The sequence below is a fragment of the Neolamprologus multifasciatus genome, chromosome 4 (assembly GCF_963576455.1).
Source record: "Neolamprologus multifasciatus chromosome 4, fNeoMul1.2, whole genome shotgun sequence".
NCBI lineage: Eukaryota > Metazoa > Chordata > Actinopteri > Cichliformes > Cichlidae > Neolamprologus > Neolamprologus multifasciatus.
In genome coordinates, this window is record NC_140442.1 from 3,230,443 (window position 1) to 3,247,993 (window position 17,551).

General features: G+C 38.8%; 1 protein-coding gene across 2 annotated transcripts; it reads left to right on the forward strand.

Moving 5' to 3' along the window:
- The first annotated feature begins 25 nt into the window (after nucleotides 1-25).
- Nucleotides 26-16,253, forward strand: mmd (monocyte to macrophage differentiation-associated). Of its 2 annotated transcripts, none has more exons than XM_085158206.1 (7): nucleotides 26-136; nucleotides 11,427-11,508; nucleotides 11,611-11,771; nucleotides 13,616-13,690; nucleotides 13,781-13,882; nucleotides 14,218-14,287; nucleotides 15,927-16,253. In XM_085158206.1, exons 1-7 carry the CDS (start codon nucleotides 99-101, stop codon nucleotides 16,128-16,130), a joined length of 732 nt encoding a protein of 243 aa, XP_085014332.1. In that variant the 5' UTR covers nucleotides 26-98; the 3' UTR covers nucleotides 16,131-16,253. The 2 variants fall into 2 exon arrangements, with proteins under 2 accessions (XP_085014332.1, XP_085014331.1); XM_085158205.1 differs by lacking the exon at nucleotides 26-136 and adding an exon at nucleotides 9,499-10,546.
- Nucleotides 16,254-17,551: the final 1,298 nt, after the last annotated feature.

The following is a 17,551-nucleotide window of genomic DNA, read 5'->3' on the forward strand; positions in this document are numbered from 1 at the left end:
ACCTGCGTTTATACCCAACTCGTTTTTGTACATACACGGCTTTTTACATTTTTCTGGGGTTCTTTTGTTCTTTTGTTTTGACTTTTTTTCCTGGGACAATGCTTCGATTTGACCTACATAGGACCGAACTCGGACGGTAAGGGAGAGTGACATGTGTTGATGTATTTAAGTACTGTGTGCATGCACGTGAAATCCCTCTTTATCTCAAGGATCTAAAGGCAAAGCCTGCAGTCACCTCTGGAAAGCAAAGGTCACAACCAATAAAAGACGAAGAAAAAGAGAGGCGTGTCTGTTGCGAGAGTGAACGTGCTATTATGCAGAATGAATATTCTTCAGTGTCTTTGGGCTTTGCACCTCTTTGCCATATGAAACAGTCATCTTGGCTTTATTGAAACCAAGCGCTCAGATCTGGCTGCCGTTCAGGGGTCAATGCTTACTGTCACCTCTTACGTAACTCGAGGAAATGTGACGTGCATCGATGTAGTTGTTGAAAGTTTCTTATCAGGTTCCTGAGCGAGCATTATTTGCTCTCCATCCAGACACGTTAAAAGTTAATTTGCTTTCTAATCTTAAACATTTCGATAAGAATAAGCAGCACAAAGCCGGGGTTAAGCTTGAAGTGTTTCCTTTTGTCTGCCACATCATTGAAGTGCAGATAAAGCATATCAAGGTGTCAGAAACAAGCGAGCACTCACAGTATGTGTTTGTCGTGCAAACAGTGCACGGTTAACATAAAGCTGCAGAGTGGGAGTGCACGAGAGGGTGTTATTAATGTTTCCATCTCTAAAGCTTTTCCAGGACTTGGCTGTGATCTGCTTTTATGCTCCTTCCGGTTGTTACTTCAGGTCGTTTGTGTTGTTAGTCTCGTGTGCCTTTTATTATCCTAACTGCTTGTTGTTGTTTTAATTAGAATATAAGTGATAACTGACAGGAATTCAGTTATCACAGGTCTTACAATCCAAACAGCCAACGCACAGTCAGGTCTGCGTTTCAGAAATCAGACCGACTCCTGATGGTTGTGTTGACCAATTTGATCACAGACACGGAGACTAAAACTAAAGATGTTTCCGGTACGTTATGTTTTACTTTAGTTTAATGAGATTCTATTGTATCAGTTGTAGCGTTTCCCCGGTGGACCCCGGTGCTCCTGGCTCTGTAATCGGAGCATCTGAGACACTAAAACCTGTCAGCCTGTAATGGTTTCTGTCTCGTACTCAGTGTCACAGGGCGGATATAAGTTTAAAATACCAAATATAATTAAATATCGCAAATGCCAACCCTGAGAGAGAAGGTATTTTAACACTGATTTGACCATTTTTAACAGTGCAGTAATGTTTTTCCTTCAAAGGGTCAAATAGGAATGTAAATATTAACATTCAAATGTTGCTTTAGTTATGTTGTTTCATCTCTGCCCAGTGCTCCCATGCTGGCTGTTTTCTTTTAGTACTTTTTTCACATATCAGTGAATCAAAAAATATTCACTTTACTTTTATGTCACTGCAGCTTTCGCCTCCTGTTCTTTGTATTTATGTAAGAACAAAAGATCCAACAAAAAGAAAACAATCAAATTAACAATTAATAATATAATATACATTTAATAAATTTAAAAAGCAGAAAAGTCAATATTATGAACTTATTATCTAAGAATCTCCTAACAGATGTAAAAGAACTGCATTAATTTTAAAGACCTACTATCATTCCCTTTATCATTATTTAAATGTGTGAAAATAAAGAAGCTGAATCGCAGCTTTAACTCGTCTGCATGTATTCTTTCTATGATTGTCGTAACCCCGTCGTTTATTTCTCCATTTCTAATTTTGCTTCAGTGTTTCTTCATATTTCGGAGCAGACAGATATTTTCTGTTTCGTGTTTGAGTCCGCTGGTGGATTCCCAGGAACGTCTGTGTATTATATTTCTCTTTCTCTTCATATTGTAAATTATGTTATTTGATTATTTTGTCTTTGTTTCAAACTGATTTTCAGAGACGACAGAAGAATTGTGATTATGTGTCTTTGCTTCGAGCACCCAGAGGCGACTCTTGGTGCTTTATGTATAAAAACACATGATGCTGAACTGAACTGAATTTGCTTCACAACATTTTCTCCAGCAGTTTGCAACTTTCCTGTCGCACATTTGGAGATGTAAAATATTTTGTATTTAGTTTACATGATTGTTGTTAACTGTTCAGAAACAGTTTGGAGTATACGCAGTAATTATAGCTATAAAACACTGAAATCATGGGACAGCGACGTGTTTTGCAGTTTATTCATCAACGATAGCTTCAGTTTCATTTTACAGAAACAAATATAAAAAGACATCTGGGATTTAACAACATTAAACTTGGGAAAAAACGAAGCTAGTCGTCCTGTTTGCTGATTATTCTGGACATTGATTACGGCTGTGCTGCCAGCCCTCAACAGAAATAGCTGTGTCTGAGTCTGGATGGCTCTCAGTGTAATCCTGGATCTTCTAAGAAATGCACCATAAACAGATGACATTCATAAAAGAGGTCAGGATGATTCTTTGTAAAGGGACAGGCTCGCCAAACAGAAGGTAAATATACAACGGCTCCAGAAATAGCCTCAGTTAGATTCTCTCTGGTTTGTGCAAAAATTAAATCAACAAATAATTTTGATTGTGCAAATTAAAATAGTGCAACTAGCATAAAAGATAAGGCACATAAACCTGATATAGCATGATAGAGTAACTGAGTTTTACTTAACATCAATTTAAACACACTAAATTTTTTTACCTAATTAAAAAGGAAACCAATTCATAACCAGGTCAAAGGTCAATTGGCAAAAGAGGGCCTAGTTTTTATGAGTTAAGAGATCATTGCTACTGTTAAAACTGCACTTTTGGTTTATAATTTACAGCCTTTTAATTATTATAAAATTACAACCTTTTAATATTTGTTTCACATAGTACGAATGCGTAGAGTAGAATAGAATAGAATAGAATAGAATAGACCTTTATTATCCGCGGATGAGAAATTTATATAAAATATAAAAGGAAGACACAAAGTGGTCCTACATACATAAGCAACTGCAGTTTGTATATACAGGCAACAATGTATTGAAATATGTAGAGAAAAATTGTACAGATATGTGTAACACGTATGAGGATAATCTCATGTACTGTACATGTGCTACAGTACATGAGAGTAAAGGTGTTACTGTGGTCATGGGGTCCATTGATGGCTTAATCTCACAACATCAACAAGTCAAAGCCAAGAAACATCAAAACCGAACACCAATCACAGCACTCCTAAATAAACCTATAACATATTAACAGCCTTGAACTGTTCAGAATAATAAACTACAGATGATTAAATAAAATATGGACAAAATGTGAATATGTGCACTAAGCACTAATTTAGAGACTTAGAGCTTTTTATTGTCATTGTACAACGAATACAACGAAAATAAATAAATAATTAAATAAATAGAATAAAATAAAAAACAGTGTATATGTATACATATGTGAGTGGAACTATATACATGGTGTATGTGTAGGAAACACTGAAACAGACTGGGACCAAAAATATTGCACGGAACAAGTCACTGCATTTAGTTTGGTGGTTAAATACTAACAGCAGACTTTAATTACATCATGCACACATCAACATAACACTGTAATATTTGAGTTAATGTTTCAATCACTCTGATTCTTGTATTTTTGCAGGTTTCAGCTACTCTCACAATAGTTTCTCCTCCAAAATGAAAAATGTGACATCGTGATCAATACTTTCCAGAAACTAATAGACATGAGACTTTAATAAAACTGTTCATATAGTATTAAAACTTCTTGTGTATCGATGGAGTTGATTTTTTTTAAATGAGGCCAAATGATTTCTGTCTAATGAGGACGTGTTTCCTAGCTGACACAGTTAAAGTACGGTCAGTTCTCATTCTTAGTTTTGGTTGTGGTATAATAGATGTTGGCCTTTGACACTGAGGTGTGTAAGAAGAGGACAGAACGGCAGCCATGTTTCGATGCCCGCAGTAATCCTGCCTTTGTGCTTTCCATTACACAGAGCGGCCGGCTCAGCTTGATAGATGCGAGATTAATTAAGGTGGGTACGGAAAACGCTGCAGCGGGAGAGCTCCTGACCTAAATACTCCGTTTAGTTTTGCATTTTTGTGCTGCGGTGACCACGGCTCTGCCCGTCAGACCAGGTGTCCATCATTAACAGGCTCAGAGGTTCAGGCTCTGCCCTCTCTGCATGGCAATGGCACGCCAGCGTGCAGCGCAGGTGATTGGATGAATGAGAAGCTTTGTAAAATCGCTGGGATTTAAAGGTGCTGATCCATTGTGCTTTTATATTGTGCATCCTGCTAAAGCCAAATTAAACATTTTTAAGTTTAAACAGTTATTTAGACTTAAAAACGTTTCATTCCTGTGACATTTTCTTTATTTTGAAAGTAGTTAAACAGTTGTTCATGATTAATTAACACTTATTCATTTTATTATATTCAATTCAGTTTTTTCACAGTCATGTTTGTGACTGTGGACATACATCATATTGCACTAGTTGTTATTTACGAAAGACGAGAAAAGGAAAATAAGCTGTTTCTGTGTTTGTAGTTATATTTAATATTAAATTGCATCTATTAAATAGATGAGGAAAACTGTGACACCATGAGTGAGTGATGACAGACAGGAGAGTAAAATAATCCTCTGCTCAGTGTTTCTATTAAAGGTTTGCAACATAATGAGGCAAAGCAAAAACATACTGTCAGTAGTGCGACTCTTTGAGAAAGCAAAAGGAAACAATTTGCAATCAAAAAGTGAAAAAATGAAAACTGTCATTAATTTTAAATAAAATAAAGCAACTATTTGCCTTCATTTTTAGTAAAGTTATGTTTGGGGTTTGTTATGACACTTTAAATACATTCAGTACATTTATTTCATTACGGCAACGTACATGTACATGAAAGGGATATTCTATTCTATTCTCAAACACAGTTGGTTTATTTAGCTAATATGCAACAACCAAACGATGTCTTAAATGCTAATTTCCTTAACACCTCCCCTCCCCCTCATCACCCACTGGATATTACCCATGGACTTTGCATTCTACCCTGAAACAGTAAACCAATTACAAAGCTGTTTAACCCCCTGTCACATGTACACATAAAGCCTCTTTTATTCCAAGGGCACTTATCTATACGTTTCCCCTACAAGACAAATCTACTAAGAGCCGAGAGCCGTGCTTTCTCTTTGCTTTTCTGCTAATCCTGCATGAGTATTTACATGTGGAGGACCGAGTCGTGTTTTCCACCTTGTGTTGTCTGCAGTAAATGTTTTTAAGGAAACTGAAAGTTCCATAAGCATACGTGAACCCTGACCCCGGGCTATCAGGAAGATTAGATTAGTATTTCTAACTGTAGCTATTCGTACAGTTGCAGAGAGATTACAAAGATTTGATTTGTTTTAGCCGTGGTTAAACACAAGCCTGAAGTAAAACAGAAAGCTGGCCTCTGTATCGGATGAAAATACTCAGATTCTAGCATCACAGGGTCGGGATGTGCCGTGGCTTGGTGAGAAAACAAGGAACAGGTGTGTGGGGACTAGAAATGATCGGCAAAGCAGGAAATGCGTCACATTTTACTGTAAAAATCCCCATGTTTACACGTTGGAAGCATTTACGTCACCTGCAAGGACAGGTTGGACTTGTATTTCCAAAACCTAATCAGTGAGAACTTTAACAATGTTCTGTCAGTCTATATACTTATATAGTAGTACTATAAAGTAGTAAATATTTTAGATACGAAGCCCCCAGTTTGTGGCTATCATAGAGCGTCCTACATTCAATCAGAAATATGGACTGAGATGAAAAAAAACGATAAAAACTTTGTGATTTTAAACAATTATTCCAGATTAAAGATGACCAAAGACACTCAAATGTAAGTTAAATAACACAGAATAGTCTCAGCTTACTCTAAATTGCTGTTGCAATTCCTTTTCAAAATAAAGTAATTTCCATAATTATAGAAACATTTCTCAGTCTCCTTTTGATATTTCTGGATTAACGCAATTAGATCATAAAATAATCAAACAATAAATGATTGCAGGAATGAAATATTACACTCAGCAGTAGCAAAATAAAATGCAAAGAGTCTGTCAGAGCAGCGCTGCAGCTGTAGTTTGTTAGTGAAATAATGTAATCACTCTTTATCAGAATCATTCTGACGGCTGGGTAAATCCTGCTCTCACAGGTGTGTCAGTGCTAACAGGACAGAAGTAACGCATCACAATCTAATTGCAGGTCCTTTGGAATAATTTCACATATATGGAGACGTTTGTATAAAGGCTTTTAGGTCTCCGGCGTGAGCTTCATGACTCAGTGAAACATAAGCTGCTTCATCTGAATTCTCTGACCGGGCTGTTGTTGGTCGAGCTGCACCGGAGGCGACGTATTTCCACGAGACAATAAAATGCAAAGTAAAACGACCATTTGGTTCCTTTGCTTTGATCCCTATAAAACTTTTCATCTTAATTCTGATTAAATCATTGAATAACTCTCAAATTCAGTTTGAGAAGAGGTCGATCAAACCAATTATAAAAGATACAGATATGATAAAAGATAACAAATAACTAGTGCTGGACTCTGCAGTTCTTCTGGGCTTTTGTGAGTGAGTTTCAGTAGAGGTGGGAATCACCATACATCCCACGATACGATATTATCACAATACTTAACGCACGATACGATATTATTGCAATTTTTAAAAATATTTTGCGATATTCAGATTCTGTACATAAAGGTAAACTTTATCAATATTCATTTTATCTAATATCAAAGTCTCACACTCAGTCTTTCTCTCATTTCAGTTTTATTGTTGACAAACTGAACGGTTTGTATTACAGTCTAGTCCAACTTAACTGAATCAACCATCTGGTACAATTATAGCTATTCTGAACTATGCAGTTTATGAAAACTATGCAGCCCCTTCAGCAACTGAAGAATTTGAAAGTCAATTAAAACAAAATATAATTTTACATTAAATAAAAAAGTTTTAAACTTAATTAAAATAAAACATGTCTTAAATTAAAATAAGTAAACTGTCATGTTTATTGCTGCCAAAAACAAGTTAAACACATTTGGACAGTGAAGGAATGTCAGGATTGTTGCTCAGAAAAAGGATCAACATGCTCTGAAGTCAGAGCACAAAAACCTTTTTGTAACAAAGTATCGATTTCTGCTGTCCCTGTATCGATACATTATTAGCAAACAAAATATCACGATACTACACAGTATCGATTTTTTCCCCCACCCCTAAGTTTCAGGCCATTGTTTAGCTTTCTCGTCCATACTTTTACTCTTCAAGTTAATAGTCTTTTTTTTCCAAATGCAACAGTCACTTATTTACAGAGCACCTGATGATTGTACTTGATTGTAGCAGCTGAGGAAGAATGGTAGCGACCAAAACAGAGCTAAAGGAGAGTAAACAGGCTGGAAATGTGACTCGAGAGACTGATAATGATCGTTTCTAACTCTAAATGAACACAACACCTCAAATTAATTAGTTAATTATTGGTTTATTTTAGTTGAGATAGAAGGAAAATACAAATCTGCTTCATTTATATTTTCCTGAGCTGTAGGGCTTTGGTGAAGCACTGGGTGTTGTTTTCCGTGACAGTATTGGAAGCAGTAAGATGAGGTTGCAGCTTTAAATCCAGTCACTGCCCTCGTGGTGACAGGAGTAGGTGCAAATTGATACAGCTGCTCCTGCGATTCAAGAGTGCAGGTTACACAGCAGGGAAACTCCATCCAGCTGAGAAGGTGATCAGTGTAAGTGAGACACAGACAGACCTGGATTGTTTAGGGACAGGAAGCTACCCTGGGCTGCTGTGACAGGCTGCCACCTGCAGCTCTCAGGCCGGTGTCAACAGAAGAAGACTTTGTCCTTTGACACATGGCCTCTGGCACTCTCCCATTGTCTGTGCCAACGTCCTTTTTAAAACTCAACCAAGCACAATGAGCCGTTTGTCTTTGTCTGGATCAATCCTATTCTCTGCCCTCGCTGGTGCAGTAACTGCTGTGTGCTGACTTTTATTTACAGTGACAGGCTACACCCGAGAGGGGTGTGCAATTTCCGACGTGCAATATAACCAGATTTTTGTGGTATTTACTAAAAATATTCAAATTCTTTGAGCTGTAAAACATTCGTAGACAGAGAAGATGGTACGAATGCTCTGAGGGTAAAACTGCACGGCGTGAACTTCATTAATCCGAAGGATTTCACTTCAGTCTTACATAAACACTCTCACAGCTCTCTTATAGCTAAGGGGCACTGGTCAAGTTGTGGTGCTATTATGTAACAAGGCTGTCACAGTGTGATACTGTGTGTAGTTCACTTTCTGCTTGTGTGAGTCAGTCTGCTGCTGCATAAACTTGTGTTGCACCATAAGAAACTTTTAAGATAAAGCGGCCATTTTTCATGTTTTAAGCCTACTGTAAAATCTGTCATGTGATTAATATGTGCAAAAAGAAGCTGAAACTGAGTTAAAGCATTACATGCTAAGATTTCATGGTGACTGCATACTGTAGGGACAACAACTGTGATATGTACCACATCCCCATCTTAGAAGATCTTCCCACAGAGCTCCTGCCTGTGGTACAAATTTACACGAAACATTAAAACAAATTCAAATCTTGTTTTAATTTTTCCTGGTTTGAGACCGGATGTGGGGTTGTACATTTCCGGTAAATCGCTACTCCGAAGATATCCTCCAAAATCATGTCCAAAACTCGAAAACGGAAAGATGGCGTTAAATTACAAAGAGCAGAAGGTGGGAACACTCACCGCTGTTGTGTCATAAAAAAATCCAATGATCAATTTTGACGTTTAAAGAGTTTAGATCGATCAGTTGTTTACATCACTCAACACAAGCAGAACTGCAGCAGAAGACACATCGTCCACATTCAGAAGCACATCTCTGTATAGTGACTGGTCTTATGATTTAAACAGGCAAATGTTCAGCATTCAAACTACAGGTGAAGAATAGTCAAACCAGATGTTTCCCGTTATGTCAGATCAGCTAGTCAAGTACACACCTACACAGCATGTTAACAAACCGTGAAAAAAGCCACACAAAAATGAATGATTGCTGGTAACGGTTTCTATACATTAGTATGTACGAAGGGTATGTTGTGACTTACCTTCAAAATTACAGCGGTCCCTCGCTATAACGCGGTTCACCTTTCACCTCGCTGTTTCGCAGATTTCTTGGTGCAAGTTTGCATGCTTATTTTTTTTACGTCACATTGTGTCCTGCGTCCTGATCTCCTCCATGACGTCTCTCCTGTACAGTACAGAATCGCTGCATCGATGCTAGCAGTGTGACTCTGAAGTGCAGTACTGTATGTCCACGATGTCCACGAAACGTTTTGCACCGTCAAAAAAATAAAATTGGCTACTTGATTTCACCTATCGCTGGTTATTTTTAGAACATACCACCCGCGATAAGGGACAGCTGAGAAATATAACATTTGAATCCATTTTCTCTTTTGCCCTGAGGCGCGGGGAAAAATATCAACAAGTCGATGAACATCATTTACAGATATATTGGGTAAATGCCCAAGACATCTATAGAAATGTAAATCGCCGCTTGATTCATTCATTTGCTTTACTTGTTTTGGACCGTAAACCAGGCGCGAATAGGACACCGGAAACAAAGCTCCCCACAGGAGTTTCCGCACCGGAAGTAGCATATGCTAACGTCAATAAACTGAAGTTTAATGATGATGGACAGCAGCCGGAAATCTTTGCAAACTATTAAAAAAACGGCATATTAATGACTTGTTGTAAAGCTGTAAAAGTGCTGGTAAATCATTAATTAACTTTCAATTGAGCCTTATGCATCTTAGAAGGTGAAAAGACTAATTGTGTTTTATTACTATCCTTTCAACGATCATTGCCATAAACTGTGCCATTGTCACTATTTTAACTGTCAACCAAAAGCGACACATCCCTCTACAGGATCCCGCCCAGCTGAGGTCTGATTGGTCGTTTTCCGACGTCGTTGCTCTTCATTGGCTCATGCCGTGCCACTCAGCATCTCACCACTGCTGTGACTCTGTGCTGCTCAAAAAGAAATCATATTTTTTTGTAGAGCGGATCAGCGGGGAGCAGCTCGTCTTTGGCCAGCGGGGTTGCTTATTTGCGGGGGTGTTTTTAGTTTGTCTTGGCTGCCAGGGGGTGCTTATGGATCTTTATTGCGTAAAGAAGAGGCAGTGAGTCAGTATTTGCTGCAGAATGGTACGAAAAAGACTAAAATGGTGCCTTTGCAGCAGGGGTATTAATTTTTGCCGGTGCCTTGTAGCCGTAGTGCAAGTTAGCTTATGAACAGCAGAACGTTAGCCGACTAGCTAATGCTAGGCCTTTCGTTTCCTTTGGCTTGTCAGGACAGTTTATTGTTTTATCCCTCCCTCTTTAAAGCTGGGCTTTTGCTCTTTACTTTGCTGGCTGTGGTCCATTTTTTGTTGCTTCCCGCGGTTAAAAAAGACACCGGAATGAAGCGCGTGAACAGCTTTCAGAGGTAAGCGGAAATCTGAAAAACGAAAAATGCTGTTTTGGTTGTGCCTGGATGAGATTGGAGAAAATACAGGGAGATTTTAATGCTACATACTTTTATAAAGCACTCACGTGTTTAGGTTCCTCTTCCTGGCCGTTAGCAAAGAGCTGTTTTAGACAAACGAAAGGAACTTTCACTTTAAACATCGAAACGTTTAAATTTTAACAAACTAGCGCTAAACTGTGATTTAAAATGAATAATTCAGTCTACGAGTGCTAATAAATTATTTTTCGACTTACATCTTACACTGTTTTCTGCGTTATATGTAATATTAATTTGAATCTTTTGGTTCGGAGACAGTAAAATAAGCTAATGGCAGATGTTGTTGTTAATTCTAGACTATTTAATTTGATCACACTGAGCCACTGTTTATAATGATTTGGTTTATTTTTTAAATAAAGTTTAAAACAAAATCATAATTTACTTGAAACTGTGTACAGACTTTTTTCAGTGCAGGAGAGTAAGTGGGATTTGAGCAGTATTTGCATTTTCAGTGTTAAGAAAAATATATTTCTAAGCGTTAAATGTGAGAATATTGTTGTTCATCTGTCTGCTGGTATTTCTTTTTTGTACTTTCAAGGTAGGATAGCTCTAATGATACGAATAAAGGCCAGGCACATATATAAGCACATATACAACATGTAACCTATGTTAATTGTTTTGCACGGGTTGTGTAATATGTGTTTTTAGGGACATCCACAGCTCAAACTTTGTCTCCACCTGAGCTGTCCCTCTGATGTAATTAAATTCCTCTCTTAGCGCAGATACTGAAGGGTGGGTTTGTCGGTGAGGTGCCGTGGGGTCTTTTAACGTTTTGTTCTGTTTGTTTTTGTGTGTGTTTCAGGTTCATGAACAGACGGGCCTCTGCAAACTGCCGCTACCAGCCTACCTGCTACGAGCATGCTGCAAACTTTTACACCCATGCAGTGAGTGGCTCCAAACTGTTTAGGCCTCCGTGTAATTTCACAGTTGCTCTTTAATTGTCTTAATAATTTATTTATTCTGTGATTTCTCCCTCATCCTTTCAGCTCCTCGTCGTGCCAGCCTTCGTGGGGATGACGCTGCTGCACTGTCTGTCGGACAACCGCTGGGAGAGGATCACGGCCTGGGTGTACGGCATGGGCCTGTGTGCCCTCTTCCTCGTCTCCACCGTGTTTCATATCATCACCTGGAAGAAGAGTCACATGAGGTGAGGACTGAAGCATTAATAAGCACTCAGGCAGAAGATTCATGCCAGAAATACTCGTGGGTGTGTTTTTGTATTAGTTTTATTCCAGTGTTTCCAAAGTGGAGCGTTTAGTCTGCACAGGCTCTTTTTTATTCTCTGTGCCATTTCTCTGACTTCCTGTCCTCATCATCTGCTTCGTGCATCCATTAAAAAAATAATCTGGTGCTATTTTAAGTGATGCAAAGCAGACGGACCCTTATGGCCCACTTCTAATCTGTGCTTGAGGTCATCTTATGGAATTTCAAGTATTACCTCGAGTGACTGTTCTAATAAAAGCTTTCATACATACGATCAGTCTCCGTATATCGTCAGCTTTTTGGAAAAGACACGTTTGGACAGTGTGACAAAGTGGCTAGGACAGAATTCATTTGCCATTTGTCACTTGCATATATTGTTATTTTGTGTTCTGTTATTTGAATTTAGACATTGCTGGTGTACCTTCTCTTAACACACACTATCCCGGGTTTTGTTTGTGGTAGCAGTAGTTACATCCTTTACATCCATGCATGTGCTTTAAAGCAAACACTACTAACCATCAGATCATCTGAATTTTCTTCTGTTTACAGGCAAATGTCTGGTAAATTATGTTTCTTTGGTTATACTTACCATGGTGTCCATGTTGTGTATTCAGGTCCTATATGTGAGACAGGTGTATGGGAAGGGCCGCCCACTACTTCCTGTTTATATAGGGTCACGAGGTCAATGATTGCATCACTGGGTGTAACCAAATGGAGGGTTTTCCATTTTGTATAGTATTGTTTGTTTTCTTTAAAGTAGCCTTTTGAGTTATATTGTATGCAGTGTTTTACTTTACAAACCATTTAGTTGAGTAAATGAGTTTGTCAGTTTCATGCATGACTTTATTCCTGTTCTTTGTTTAGATTTGTATTATTTGTTTCAATGGTAGGGACTAACGAGGTCAGGTGTGGGCAAAGTCCTGTATAAAGCCAGTGGGATTTTTGCATGTCTGATTGATTGTTTTATGGTAAAATGGAGATGCCAGCAATAAAATATGCTTAAAAGAACTTCAATCGTCTGCTAATGCTATTTACTTATCACCTTCCTTACTGCTTAAGTTATGCTACATCACAGACAGTCCTTTGTTTTCTTGTTATTAAATAATTAAAATATGATGATGATATTTGGTGTGAGCTAAATGAATAAAATCAACATTCTTTGTTGCTTTACTTTCACAAATACTTTGTTGCTTTTAGGTAGTTATACGCTGCCATCTTTCTTCTCATCCATCGGCCATTTTTCTGTCATTCTATCATTTTTGCTCCGGTTTTCACTGTGCAGGACATAATACTACATATTCAGACGCCGCTGCAAATTACAACATTACTGTGTATCGAGTAATGCTTTTCTTTCGTTAGCGTGTTTGTTCTTCACGAGGTTTCACACTTCATGCCAGGCTCTTTCTGTTTCATTATTTCTTTTGCTTTTTTTAATCATGTGAGTGGCTGTGGCGCTTCTCATACTTTGATACTGTGAAATGTTGACCTGTTCTGGTCACTCGTATGTCCCATCTTCTTTTGTTTACCTTTAGCGTGTTAGCAAATTCACTGTGTTTGCATTTGCGTCACGCTGCAGACAAATGACCTGCGACCTCATTGTTTTGTTTTTTTTTGTGGTTCTTTGTCTGTCCTGCTCAGACAATAATTTCCATACACTTGCAAATTACTCACTGCTGGTATGGAAACACAATCTCACTTCCTGTTAGGCGGAAATGTTTCTGCCTATGTGGGCATGAAAATGATGGTTGTTGAGGGAAAAGGCTTAAACCTGAGTGTCGTCTGTTTCAGGTCAGTGGAGCATTGCTTTCACATGTGTGACAGAGTGGTCATCTATTTCTTCATCGCTGCCTCCTACACACCTTGGTGAGTGTCAGACAGAGAGCATGATATACTCCCCTGGACCTGAGTCATACACGGAGACTTGATCTAATTTGGATTTTCATCTTTATTCAGGTTGAACCTGCGTGAACTGGGCCCCCTCGCAGCACACATGCGCTGGTTTGTGTGGCTCATGGCTGCTGCTGGAACCATTTATGTCTTCAACTACCATGAAAAGTGAGTTTATGTCACAGTGAGCTCACCAAGTATTTTTCACTCTTCATTCTTTTTTACATTTTATTGAGAAAGCTAAGAAAGAATAATCACAATAGCTAGAAATGTCTTTCTGTGTTAGCCTGAAGTAACCACAGCGCTTCGAAACTCTTCCCTGGATACAAAACAATCTCAAAACTCGACACTCATGCCTGAAAATCCGTTTTCCTCATGATTTCACATCCTCCAAACGCCGCCTGTGTCAGATCTGATCATCTCCCCGCCTTGCTTGTTTCACATTTCCTTTGCATCGCACAGACCTCGTAAACACACACTTTCCTCCCTTTTTGTCTCCACAGGTATAAACTCGTAGAGCTGGCCTTCTATTTGACGATGGGATTTTTTCCCGCATCTGTGGTGACATCAATGGTAATATATATTTTTATTAATACAAGCACAATCACATTCAGCTAAAGTCTTAAACTCTCACATCACTTCTTCATCTCAGCCGATAAACCGAACATGCGGCAGCTGCAGGGTGGAGCTGTTAGCTTTGTGTCTTACTTCCTCTTTAGAGTGTTTGACAAGAGTTCACAGAAAACAAACGATGCATTTAAAGTTTTCTTTGTGATTTAATGATTCATATAAAACCATTCAGAGCTGCAAAAATCGTCGTCTTTGTTTTAATCTCTGCTTCTACTGGTCTCAGTTGAAATAGCAGCCACATATCTCAGTAATCCTTTTCTGTGCATGCTGCATGTTTTATTGTTAATATTTTGCAGGATTTTGTGGTGTTTTGTAGGTTTGTGTGCACTTTCTGATATTTCATTATGTCCATTGGCTCCTGTTATGTCCTGCACACTTTACTCGGGTTAGCTGCTCGGGTGTAGTGAGTCATTCTTGCAAAGTTATTTTCAACTTTGTCTTCCGTCTGTGAAAACGACGCCGTCCACGACGCGCTTACAAAAAACGGTTTATTCAATCTCATGTTGAGGGTTCAGCTGCTACAAACCATCTGCCTGATTCTTCCTACCTGCCTGCTCATTGGTCAGGTTGTAACGATTCAACCAATCAGTGTACAGTCAGGAATGTGTTTTAAACAGTAATGTTTAACCCTTTAAGACCTACCATAGAACCAAGTCCGCCAGAGCTTATATTATATTTTTACATGCTGTGGAGCCATTTTTGGGAGCATTTCAAGTTGCGATACATCAATACAACCATTACAGCCTAAGTTTTAATATCATGTCTGCATTAAGTGCATAGTAATTACATAAATTGCAAAAAAGTGCAATAAACTACAAAAAAATTGAAAATCGTTTTTGTTTTTTTAACATATATTTCTAGTTAGAGAAATTTAAGAGGCTTATCCCTCAAAACTGTAAATACAAAAAAGTTGCACAAAATAGTTTCTAACAACAGGAAATTTATTTTGAGTGTCTTCATAGTTTAATTTTTGAAATACACCAATTTTTATATACTGCAGGAAAAACAAAAATAAATATTATACTGCAAATTTGCAAAAAAGCAGCATATGCATCAAAATAAACTATTTCCAGCAGTGCAATATGAGTCCTAAGCATCCCAGAAACGACACAGAAAGTCATAAAGTCAAATATAACTTTTAAAAACACCAGTATAGGCTCATGAGGCCCTGATGGTAAAAAACTACATTTCCGCAAAATGACGTCACTTCCGGTTTCTGGCAGGTCATGGCAGACATGTGATAGTTCACGCTGATGGAGGTAGGAAGTGTTACAAACAGCTGATCGGATCGGCAAAGCGTGTTTCTGGAATATTATGTTTTTGTTGCTGCAAGTGCTTTTTATGCAGTTTTTTTGCAAAGCTATATGTGGAAGGAAACTGTGACCGAGGACAAGCTGATGGCATAAGATGTAAGTACAACTCCTCCGGTTTCATATGCAAAAAAAATTATTGCGCTAGCTCACGTGGTTGCAGAGCTACCGGGATTTAAAAATAGTTACGCAAAACGGAGCGTGCCTGCTCCCACCGGCTTTAAAGGGTTTATGAATATGTTACATGTATCCATTTTTGTGTGTTTCTGCAGAGCAACACAGACGGTCTTCAGGAGCTGGCCTGTGGAGGACTCATCTACTGCCTCGGTGTCTTCTTCTTCAAGAGCGACGGCGTCATCCCATTCGCCCACGCCATCTGGCACATGTTCGTGGCGCTGGCGGCGGCAGTGCACTACTACGCCATCTGGAAGTACCTCTACAACGCTCCCAGCTCAGACACCCTCGTCAACTCATGACCGCGACCCCGGACAGGGCGCTTCCCGTCCCGTCACCCTCGTGCTCTCGAGCCGAGCGCGGGGCGACTCCCTCGACTGCCCGCTGAAGCTGCAACGACAGCCGCAAGGTTTACGAAAACAATGACCGTGAATTGTTTACTGTTTTCTAACAAGGAAAACAGATTTTTAAGCCAATGAAGAAAAGCTACTTTATAGCCGTTTTGTAAAAATAAAAAAAATCCTTTGACAGTCAGGAAGGGAATTTTGAACTTTTACACTTGCTGTTGACCTCGGCACATTCATAAATATTTGAAAGAGTATTTGAGAAATTTGATAGCCGTCTTTTGTATCACTTGAAGTCAGTCACATTCCACTTTGGGGGTTATTTGAGTGTCAAAACACGGAGATTGATCAGTTTCAGTGTTTTGAACATGAGGAAGGATATCGAATGAGGTGCTAAATATCCGCTCTGATCAGTAGCTCTTATATCAGACGTTTAGTGTTAATGTAGGAGCTGAATTTAACTTTTATTTAACAGAAGCCAAAGGTCTGTAATGTTGTCTAAACTGAAGCATTTCTTCAAATGGCAAACTGATTTAAACTTGATCAAACAAGAAGCAAAGTAGTGATCTAAACACACGTTCAATGCCAAACAAGCCGACATTGAAAACTTCTCAGTAGTTACACATGTACAGTGTGTAGAGCCGCTCAGTGCTTCAGTGGATTCTGCCGGCAACGTTTTGTGAACACATGAAGATGTTTTTTTTTCTTTCTGTAAAGTTACAGTGATGTTTTAAATCCATCTGATTCACATTTGCACTTTTTTGGTCTAATGCACAGCGCTTTGTTTCTGTGACCAGATGCAGTTTTCAGAGAACCACTGTTTCTTTTCTAAGTAGTTGGCGCCCCCTGCTGGTGGGCAGCCGTAATGAAAGCGACTCATGCTATTTCAGTTTGACTCAGGCAAGGTTTTTTTTTGGTAGTGAACCAAACCATGAGAGAAAAATCAGGTGAGGTGGGTAAAGGAGACAGAATAATTTTTTTCCACTTTCTCTGTAATGTGAAGTGTTTGTATGCACGACCTTTGTACTGTGGTCCAGTATTACATTTGTTTCCACTGACTGCTCAGGTTTGAGCAGCGTTCCCCGTCTGCAGTCTTTGGAAGGGTCTGATCAGTGGGGAAATCCTCGTGTTCCCGTCTTTGTCTCATGCTGCTGGTTTTGTAAATTAGCTTCACGGCTCCTGATTTGTACAGTTATAATCCTGTTGCTTTCCTCTTAGTGATGTCTGGAGCTGAATGATTTTTTTTTTCCTCCAAATGATTTCCTTAACCACTGTTTTGTAATGTTTGTATATTCTCTTTGCTCTGTTAATGACGTGCTCCTGGCCTTTGCAGGGGAAACACAATCCTTCTCATATCTTCTGTTGGCTGTTAACGGTGC